Genomic DNA, 11,295 nt, shown 5'->3' on the forward strand with positions numbered 1-11,295 from the left:
ACCCTCCCCCCTTTTTCTTAACTTGTGCTCCTTTTCTTTTTTTTTTCTTTTTTTATTTTTTTAGTTAAGGATATTTTTAAAATAAAAATAAAAAATTTGGTAAAAAAAACGATTTAAAAATTAAGTTAAATTTTTGAAACCATTTCAAAATAAAAAAAAAGTCGAAAACAAAATAAATTTTTAACCTCTATCTTAAAATTTAAAATCGTACTTAATTCTAATATTTATTTGAAACTTAATTTACTATATATAACAATAACAATATATCCTTACCCATGGGTTAAGGATATATTTTTTAGTGGCGGTTAAATTTAACTTCAAAAGTAATTAGCCCACCATATTGATATAGCAATATTTAAATATGATATATATAGAACATGATCCAGTCATTATATATAACTCGGTTAAATCCAAAGTACAACTCGGATAAAATGATCACATCAATACTATAAGTTGGAAACAGGTGAAAAGTTCATCGCCTTCATTATGATCATTCACTTCTAGATCAATAACAGAATATTTCAGGAGGAACGTTCTTAATTAATTAAATTTTGTTACCTCATAAGAAGATATTCACCATCTTATTACTGACTTGAATATTGAAATATTTTTTAAAAATTATTTAGATAAAGACGTTTAAAATATTTATTTTAAAGATATTTTTTAATAATTAAAATTTAATATATATAATCGATTAAATCATGTTATTTTTGTCAAAATTAGGCTAAACAAATTAATTTAACCGAAAAAATGGTAAATCAAATATTGAACTGGTCTAACAAGATTTGATTCACTATTTTTCGTTTAAATTAATTTGTCTAACCTAATTTTGACAAAAATAACACGATTTAATCAATTATATGTATTAAATTTTAATTAATAAAAAATATCTTAAAAAAAACATTTTAGACGTCTTTATTTGAGTGGCTCCTATATTTTTTTACAGATACCCAACTTGTGTTTTCTAGAAGTTGAAGCATACTTCATACCCAGAAAAAAAAAAAAGGAATAAGCCTAACTTCTTTGAAGTCAAAAGATACCTTAGTGGGATCATCAACACAAGAATATAACAAATATTAAATTTGCTCCAAAAACACCTAAGAATTAAGAAACTCTCATATAATATAAGTACTATAGTATATGAGGCTATGAGCAACGACAAAAGTTGGTAGCATACCATAGAATTTGTTACATCTCATTTACAAGAAGAGAAATTAAGTGAAATTACTTTTGTAATATCTTTTTTATCGATAATGCTATTTATATATTAAAAATTATCTACCAAATGATTAGTTATATGTATAAATTATATGCTGAAATAAAAAATATATATTAAAAATATTTAAACCATATATATATTAACTGATTTTTAATATAATATATTATTTTTCTTTTAAATACCTTAAGTGTATGTTCTTTTTCTTTCTTATATTAAAAAATGTATATATTTTTTTTTTCTCTTCTTCCTTCCTAGTGATAGGCACGCTTTATACTTTAAAGAAAAAACAAAAGAGTGTAGTATACGATGCATAGAAAGAAAAAACGATATACAAAATATGAAAAATTGGGAGTTCTAGAAGGGCGTCTAGAAATTTTCAACCACTTTAAATTCCACTACATGCATTTTGTTTCTGTTCAATATACTTGAGTAGTAATTTATTTCATCAAATATCGTAAACATTAGAATACGACTGATAACTGAGGAGAACGCCTTATTTGAAAGTTGAAAGTGATGTGTTCAATTTAATGTTAACTTTGTTGAATTTGATTGCTTCCAATTGCAATATTTGACAATTTAAAGCTTGAATTAGTCTCCACCAATAATATTCTTCCACCCGAAAATGCGATAAAATAATGCTTGATATTAAATTACTTCTAATGATAATATATATATAGTGTCTAAAAAAAGTATTATAAAAATTAATTTTTTTAGTCAACTATCAATCAACATTTTTTTATTAATAACAATTCAAATCTTAATCCTTATTTATATTTTCTTTTATTGTTGAGTAATTGTTAGTTAAGAAAAATTAGTTTTTAATATATGTGTCTGCTTAGCTATTTTATATATATAAAATTCACAGTTGGTATAAGGTGACATGCACTGACCGATGAGTAGAATAGTATTTAGAATAAAATTAAAGATATGTTTGGTTAATATTTTTATTTTTTATTTTTAAATTATTTTAGATAAAAATAATAACTACTTTCTGTTTCTAAATTTTTTTAAAGATTTTAAAAACAAAAATATTAAAAATAAAAATAAAACTTAACAAACTCTAAAAAAATAAAAAAATTAACATTAAAAATACCCAACATGGCAGCCACAATAAATTAACAACAAAAATACTATTTATTAACAATAAGTGAGCATGCAGTCAGCACCTTCATAATTCGCATACACACCATTCCATCTGCAATTCCCTTGACCCCATTATATGCCTATAAATAGAAGCCACTTCTCTGCTCATCAACCACACACTACAAATCTAAGCTCACTTCTTACTATCTACTTCTCATTCCTTTCATTCCTTCCCTTAGCTTCTTAATTCACAGTCATGGGCGTCTTCACTTTTGAGGATGAAATCACCTCCACCGTGCCCCCTGCTAAGCTTTACAATGCTTTGAAGGATGCCGACTCCCTCACCCCTAAAATTATTGATGACGTCAAGAGTGTTGAAATTGTTGAGGGAAACGGTGGTCCCGGAACCATCAAGAAACTCAACATTGTCGAGGGTTAGTAACTATTCAATTCAGTCATGACCATTTTTTCTACTGATTAAGTATTGAACAAATTTTAATAAAAATGTTAGTTTCCTAGACTTATATGACAGATATTAATATAAAAATTAAATTTAGATAAAATTATATTAAATTTTTTAATTTTAATAAATATAAATTAATTTTAAAAAGTTTTTTTTAATTGTTTTCAAAAGTATTTTTAGTTTTTTAAAGCTAAACACAAGCATACGAATTTTTTTTATTTACTATACAAAATAAAATTGTTATGATTTTTTAAAAGTACAAGCATTTCTTCAAAAAATTTTATTAGACAAAATTAGTAGATGAAATAATTATGGATTGTGAATTGTAATAATAATGATAAATATGCAGGTGCGGAAACCAAGTTTATCTTGCACAAGGTGGAGGCAATAGATGAGGCTAACTTTGCATACAACTACAGCGTGGTTGGAGGAGTGGCTCTGCCTCCCACGGCGGAGAAGATAACATTTGAGACAAAGCTGGTACAAGGACCCAACGGAGGATCCATTGGGAAGCTTACTCTCAAGTACCACTCTAAAGGAGATGCAAAGCCAGATGAGGAAGAGTTGAAGAAGGGTAAGGCCAAGGGTGAAGGTCTCTTCAGGGCTATTGAGGGTTACGTCTTGGCCAACCCTTCTCAGTATTAGAACATACACTTTGCTCAATCTTGATACACAAGTTTTTCTTAGTATTATTTCTATACAGTTTTCTTTGTGTGAAAATAATAGTTAAATAATTTCACATGTTTGACTAAACAATATATCATTTTCACACGAAGAAGACTAGTTGGGAATTTTCATTTTCTTTTGGGCATATGTTTGTGTGGTGTGGGCTTGTGCTTCAAATAATTGGTTTTCTACTCTGTAATAAGTGTTGTCTTCTGCTGCAGCTTTGTCTTTGTGTGAGCTTCATATCAATAAAATTTAATACAAAAGAAATTTGAATAATTATTGTTTTGCTCTTGAGTCTTACTCATTTGAAGTTTGAGATCAGTTCTAAGAGGAGAGCAGTTAACCTCTAATAACAATCTCATCTCATATAATCAACTAACCTAATTCAACAATTTCATAGTTTGTTTTCTTAATTTGGTTGATATATCTTAATTGACCCTCAGCTGAATAAAGCTCTTGCTTTTGCGTTGCATCTATTATTCAAAAGATGTGAGACATATTTTGACCAAATTAAAGTCACGCTTAAAAAAAAAAAGTTATGTTAGGTAACTAATAATTTGTTTGAACAATATAAATAACCACCAATTAAATCAAAACACATTATATTTTTAAATTATCTACCTAAATCTTAATATTAGAATAATCATTCATACACCTAATGAAATAAATATTTGATATATCCATTATTCATATTGTTTAATATTTTTATTATCTATCTATACTTTTAAAAAAAAATCTCTTAACTGATAACTAAGGGTAAAAGATCCATAAATAAGTAATTTAGCTCTAATGTATCTTAACGACACATTTAAATAGTATTATAATAGAGTTTTTTAAAAAATTTAAAAATTATTGATAATTTAAAAAAAAAGCATAAAATATATTCTTGTATTTTGACGATCATATTTTTTTTGGGTGACTCAGGATCATATATATATACTCTTCATTTAATATTGATGATGTTTTCATCCATCTGCCCCACACGGTTTGAGTCTTTGAGACCATTGGTTATGAATCAGACTAATGGCATAGAAGAATTTATATTAAATAGGATCAGCTGCGTAACGCATTGGGCAATATATTTGGTGATTGTTATGATATTTAAAAATAATATCTAATTTATTAAAAAAAATTAAAAATTAATATTTAATTTAAAAATATAAAAATAAATATTTTTTAAATATTTAAAATTATTATATTAAATTATTTTTTTTATCTGAATTTATGACAATAATAAAAAAGTTTTACAACCTACAAATTCAACCCAATAGAATACACAAATTTATCAACTTTTAAATTTAAACTATAAAAAAATGTACAAATAAATAAAATGGCTAAAGAGTACTTTAACTAAAGATCATCTTTTCTTTGCATTCAAAACCTAGTCATCTGTATATTATTATAATCTTTGTCAAATAAACTAAGTTGTCCCAATTTGGGTGCAATTTTACAGCATGGAGATTGAGCAGATAGCATTTCAAGTTCCTTCATACTTTTATCTTTTTCATAAGCAATTATCTTAATCTTTTCTAATCCAATGGCAATTTCTCTTTCTATGTTTTTCTGTCTCTTTATACTCTTTCTCAACAGTTTTAGTTTGGGCCTCAATCCTAGCTCACTAGAATCAGCATCAGATTTCTTCTACAAATGTGAGTTGCGATGGCCTCGTTTTTCCAGTTTATCAGCACCAGATTTATGTACACGTCCTCTTGATCCTTTGTGCATGCCTCTCGGAATCACTCTGAACCTAGCAATAAAAGTCGGTGTGTAACAAATTCTAGCAAGTCTTTGAGGTGGCTTGTTGGACAAGGTATCATTTTTTTTATTCATACTTTTTCTAGGATTTGTTCACACTTCAAACTTCTCTCAAACTCTTCCCATTTACCCTCAAATATTTGGTTGAGTTCCATTGCAACTTTATAAACTTCATCACCACGGGCATAGTATATCATGGAGTTATAGAAGGTCAATCATCAGCCACAAAATCCTCCATGAAAGAATAGCTATTTGATTCAAGCTTGCATTTAATTGTGCCTAAATTCATGGGATGTGAAATGATATCAAAATAATCAAGAATTTGGAATAAAACAGGATCTACTAGCCGATTGAAAAGCCATCCATGTTTGTGAGAGGACAAAATATTGAGAATGGTAGAACATTGGCGAGATGCTTTCAAATCTATGGTCCTCCTCATTTTTTGCTTCTTTTCCTTTCGGCACTCTGTACTCTCTGCTCCTCTCTTGAGGGATGCAACTGCTTCAATGTCACTCATTTTCATGAATTTGTTCATGATGTGCTCCTGTTACACATTTTTTTTCTTTTTCTTTAATAAAATTGTGAAAGAATAGAAAAAGAAAAAAAATGAAAAAATTTTATTGATTGTTGATAATAATAATATATAAAATTATAATTAAATTTTTATATTTTATTGGGTTGAACTTATAAACTGTGAGATTTTTTTTATTTTTGTCATGGATTAAGATGAAAGAGTAATTTAATAGATTATAAAAAATAAATTAAATACTAAATAATATCCGTGATAAAATTGACCAATATATTTTAAGTATTTAACACTTGACAGTGTATAGTCCAAAGATCCTATCTAAATTGTATTACCATAAAAGGACTTAGATGAGAGAAAATTTAACCTTTCTCTCTTTTTTTTTTCAAATAAAAAAAAATAAAAGCTCCATTATTGCATTACTTAAAATCAAGATATTAAATATAACTATACAATTCTAAATTTTAAAACATACCAAAATTAATTTTCAGTATAAAATATATATTAAAATAAATAAATAATATACACATATAATTTAACATTAGATTCTAAAATTAGGATAAGAATATATTGATTTGGGCATTTAATTTTTAACTTCGAGGATGATTAAATTGATTTAAAATATCATATCATTAATTGAGTAATGTTAGAGGGACAAAAAAATAGCCAAAATTTATCTTATTTAGCATTTATTAATTGTCGTAACAATTAATGAATACTAAATAACACAAATTATAGTTATTTTTGACTGATTTTTTTTTATTACCAAATATTTCTGTTATTAATTTAAGAGTGAATTATATCATCTAATTTCAGTAGTCACTTTAATATTATGTTCATCCAAAATATACGCCAACTAAGTAATGAATATGTTTATCAAATTTTAAAATTATTTTTAAAAAATTTGTCGTGAACATCTTTTAAATTTTTTTGTTAGTACTTAAATATTTTATATACCAAGAAATGATGATTTAACTACTAACGAAACAATATTGTAAAGCTTGGTCTCGTGGCATTTATGGATGTCTTGCTAGAAGTGTATCAAAGTTTAAATAATTTTAGCTATGATTAAGAAGTGGTTAAATGAAATTCATTGAGAGAAAAAGTATATGTCAGTTAGGGTGTATGACAACCTTATACCTGCTTCAAGTTTGTCATATATAACCTCAGGTTTCACAGTCACAGTAGAGGTAGGTAAGGATAAAAAATGTTTGTCGAATAAAAAAAAACGGAACAATGAAGTTTGAATTCAATTTGTTTATGTATGAATGCAACTCATGCGAGCCTCCAAGGTAGCCAGTAGCCACATGATCATATTCTACCAATAGTCATCCCTGTCTGGGACCATTAGTCTCAATAATATGCTTATTATTTCTAAATTATCTAGAGATATTTTCATATAAAAATAACCTAGGTAAATCGTTTGATAATTTAATATTTTTAATTAAATTATTTAATGTAACATGTATTCACATCTTAACTATTATCTTTACATAAAATATTTTCATATAAGTATTCACAATTATATGTAATAGTTATATCAAAACAAGGAAGTATGTGTGTTTTGAGTTTGTTAGATAAGAAGAATTATAATACGCTTCTTTCTTGATTTTGTGTAGTTGTCGGTTATAATTTTCCAAAATTTAATTATTTATAATTATATATCCTTTTTTAATAAATAATAATTTAAAAATGTATATATATACCCAGCAGCCTTTAGCATTGGAAGTCATCAAATAAGAAAAGTCACATTTATCATTGCTAAATTCCAAAATAAAATATTTATTTAATCAGAGGACTCATTTCTATGAAACTTCATTGATTTATTGGGGACCTATAAAACACCAAAACTTGTCCCTGAGGTTCTACATCATTTCATAATCATAACTTGGATTCTCTGTGATTTCTACATCCTACAAAATTCACCATGGGAGTCACAACCTTTAAGCAGGAGTATTCATCTTCTGTTGCACCATCACGTATGTTCCAGGCTTTGATCATAGACTCCAGAACTTTGATTCCAAAGCTGTTGCCACAGTTTGTAAAAGAAGTCAACCTCATCCAAGGAAACGGGGAAGCTGGTAGCATTGAACAAGTTAACTTCAGTGAAGGTAATTAAGCAATCAAACATATGCAATCTGAATTTTAAAGGACAAGTAGCATTTTTGATAATCAGTGAAATTAATAATTTATGTTGTGTAATGATTGCAATTGGCAAACACTGTTGCTAGTTCTAAGGAATTAGAGTTTAATTTTAATGCAAAACATTTTTATAATCGTTCAATTACATCAATTTTCACTGTTATCAATATGAAAGTAGTTATTTTACTGACGTAATTGAATGTACGTGTAAAATTGTTTTATATTTACTCTAACTCAACTTGGTTTGCAAATACACTCTGATCGAAGGCGATCCGTTAGGCGACAAGCTCGAGTCTGTTGCTTATGAGGTGAGATTTGAGGCCACTGATGATGGAGGTTGCCTCTATAAAATGAGTAGCAATTACAACACCATCGGTGAGTATCAAGTGACAGAGGAAGAGGTGAAGGAAGGAAGAGAAAGCACAATTGGAATTTACAAAGTTGTGGAGTCTTACCTGAAGGAGAATCCAAATGTCTATGCTTAATTGCTATTATTGTTATTATTATTCAATTATTGTTACATGTGTCATAGATTTGATATACAAAGTCATTCAAATTATTTTTTACATTTGATAGTGTGCATCCATAGCCACAATTAGAAATGGTTGCAAAGATTTGAACTACTCAATAAGGCATTAGCATGTATTGCCATAAAGGGTTGTGGTTTTGCAGAATATTTGTACTTTGGTTTTGGTAGTAACAGAATTGAGGATTTGAATAACATTTTTAATCATACTTTGATGCTATTATTTCTGCCCAATCTTAAGGTAAATAATAAGCTTGTATATTCCTTATGATAAAGTTCAGTCGCTATATATTTGTGTATAAATATATATATTATTTTACACATTTTCAATGTTTATTTTGTATGTCAATATATATTTTATATGAGTGACTGATTTGGTAGCTGATTTTTCGTGTACATGTAGCATAATTGTTGAAGCTTAACCTCTAATCAATCATATTGATAATGTTTAAAAAAGAAGTTAATATAAAAGGATTAATAAAAATTAGAGTGACAAAGCATATTTTTACCCCTGAGAAAAACAATTCCTTGCATTTCTGACATTCCTAGTCTTTTACATATTCCTTGCCCGTGTGCAAGGCATGTCCAAATAGAGATTCCATTCACATATTCTTTATCCATAATCCACTTCCTTAAACCAGAAAACATCTCTTTGATTTCTCCAACTTCAGAGATCCATGGCAAGCAATCTTTGCAAGAGTGGCTAATCCATAAAATGCAGAAAACTCGCGTCACGCAGATACAGGTCCGAGTGGACTGTAATGGATGTGTGCAGAAGATCAAGAAAGCTCTTAAAGGCATTCTTGGTATACATGATCTTCATATCGATTTCAATCAGCAAAAGCTAACAATCACTGGGTGGGCAGAACCAGAAACTATTGTCAATGCAATTAAGAAGACAAGGAAGAAAGCTATCATCTGCGCTGATATCGAACTGTCCCTTCCTCCGTCTCAACCAACAGAGTCAAAGCAGAAAGCTAATCATGCAACAGTCGACAATGCAACACAACTGCCACCAGAAGCCTCTCCACCACCGCCTGAGGCAACACCACCATGGCCACCCACATCTACAGAGAACAATTCAAGCCAGCAGTGGGAGAGATACCCAGGAAGGAAAGATGTAAGAGAGGTTCATGTGATTCACCACCATCTGCCAAACTACCTTAACAGAGTAAATTCTAGTCCAGTGCTTGTGACAGAGAGTTATAATTCTTACATGCTTTCACATTATGTCGGTGAATATGAATATGTCATGCCACCACCAGTGCACACACATTACAATCTTATAGAAAATTACGGTGGAAACGGTATCATCACATCCATGTTCAGCGATGATAATCCGAATGCATGTTGTATAGTCTAGTTTCTTGTCATTGCTCTCTAAAGTCTTGATGAGCAAGTTTTCATGGTAGAATATAATTTGAAAGGAAATTGAATGAGGGAAGAAGTAATGAAATAGCTTAGGGGTGAAAGGAATCAGAACAACAATTATCATATTCTTAGCTTCTCAGATCCTACATAAGTTATTCTGGATTCCTTTCGTGAAAAAGGTTTTCTTGTTCTTTTATTTTAAAGAAAAAGGCACTGTAGATTGAAACTGGAACAAGCCCTATTTCCCGAAATCCTTTTAACACTATGTTTACAATCTCTGTTCGAGTCTATGCATATCATCATATTGCAGAACACCATGTCAGTGGATAAACAAATGCATGTTTATACCATATTAAATAATTAAATCACCACAAATGCAAATGAAAGAAGAATCCATGAATAAAAATTGAATGTACGCACGCCAACTGCCATGAAATAAATTTAAATTATACAAATTTTATAGCAGTACAATATGGGTATGCAAAAAATGTATGAAGAATACAAAGATATTACTCTCGAGGACAAAAATCCTATAAGATACGATTTTCCTTGGCTATCTTGTATTTTAACTTATCAGTGAAAATGTCAGTACATAATGGAGACGGTACCATTTTTAACAAATCTAGATGCTAACAAAATTTCTTTCTCCAAGAAAGCAACTATCTATATGGCCACAAGTCGTGCATGGAAAAGTTGGCTCAGGTCCAGCCAGCATGTTATGCCTTTAAACCTCTTTCCGCTGCAGAGAGGCTGGTAACTCCTAATCTGTAAAGTAGAACAGAAATAATTAATTATATAATCCAGTCACTGAGCATACAAAATATCATATAAAAGCTACTACAATCTACTATCCAGTACATCATGAGACTCGAATTTTCTAGGATGAAACACATGTAAAATAGGCAACTAAAAAAAGCGATCAAATAAATATTTTGGCACTTTATGAAGCTTAGTCCTAGGGAACAATCTAGTGTTGCAAAGGCGTAGCGTATACCAAATTTATACATTATGTCATAACCAAATTGCATTTATCTTATCCAATTTTTGTAAGATTCAATGAATAACCCGGGAGAATTTTGAATTACCTCTCATTGAAAGAAAGACTAGCTTTCATCATCACTGCTTATTTCAGAGTCATCATCTCCTTCATCATGAAAATATTCATCCTCTTCATCCTCGTCTCCACTTTCATCGATTTGGAGATCATGTACTGGATGACTTACGGTCTGAGATGCCTTGTCAATCTGAAAGAAAGCCTGAATTAGGCTACTGCGCACAAATAACATTCACCAGAAAGCCAAATTAATTATAAGCAAATGTCAACCAAACCTGTGACGTCATTAGTTGCAGGCGACCTGATAGTTGTAATAAAGACTGAAACGTAGGCCCTCTAGAATTGGTAATCTGAAAAGTGGCAGACGTCAATTCAATTTTCCTAACAGTATGTTTGTCACAATCAAGCTAAATTACTTAATCTGAACATGAACCACTGGAAAATCAGAATGCCTAGAAGAAGCAAAGTTGAAAAAAATAGTTACACA

The 11,295-nt window shown here is 29.3% G+C and overlaps 3 protein-coding genes and 1 pseudogene across 3 annotated transcripts in view; 3 read left to right on the forward strand and 1 right to left on the reverse strand.

Moving 5' to 3' along the window:
• Positions 1 to 2,462: 2,462 nt before the first annotated feature.
• LOC107463213 (pathogenesis-related protein 2) lies at positions 2,463 to 3,710 on the forward strand. The gene is made up of 2 exons (XM_016081973.3): positions 2,463 to 2,736; positions 3,115 to 3,710. The coding sequence occupies exons 1-2, from the start codon at positions 2,559 to 2,561 to the stop codon at positions 3,408 to 3,410; spliced, it is 474 nt and encodes a 157-aa protein (XP_015937459.1). The 5' UTR covers positions 2,463 to 2,558; the 3' UTR covers positions 3,411 to 3,710.
• A 3,822-nt stretch (positions 3,711 to 7,532) lies between these two features.
• Positions 7,533 to 8,603, forward strand: LOC107463244 (pathogenesis-related protein STH-2-like; annotated as a pseudogene).
• A 495-nt stretch (positions 8,604 to 9,098) lies between these two features.
• Positions 9,099 to 9,746, forward strand: LOC107463727 (heavy metal-associated isoprenylated plant protein 28-like). Its single transcript, XM_016082586.1, has one exon. It carries the CDS (start codon positions 9,099 to 9,101, stop codon positions 9,744 to 9,746), a length of 648 nt encoding a protein of 215 aa, XP_015938072.1.
• A 460-nt stretch (positions 9,747 to 10,206) lies between these two features.
• The window catches only part of LOC107463252 (uncharacterized), a 5,026-nt gene continuing 3,937 nt past the window's right edge, over positions 10,207 to 11,295 (reverse strand). Inside the window, 3 exon segments of the mRNA XM_016082020.3 lie at positions 10,207 to 10,519; positions 10,840 to 10,998; positions 11,084 to 11,158. Of these exon segments, the coding sequence (XP_015937506.1) occupies positions 10,858 to 10,998; positions 11,084 to 11,158 (216 nt within the window). The 3' untranslated portion in view covers positions 10,207 to 10,519; positions 10,840 to 10,857.

This window comes from Arachis duranensis, chromosome 1 (genome assembly GCF_000817695.3).
Source record: "Arachis duranensis cultivar V14167 chromosome 1, aradu.V14167.gnm2.J7QH, whole genome shotgun sequence".
NCBI lineage: Eukaryota > Viridiplantae > Streptophyta > Magnoliopsida > Fabales > Fabaceae > Arachis > Arachis duranensis.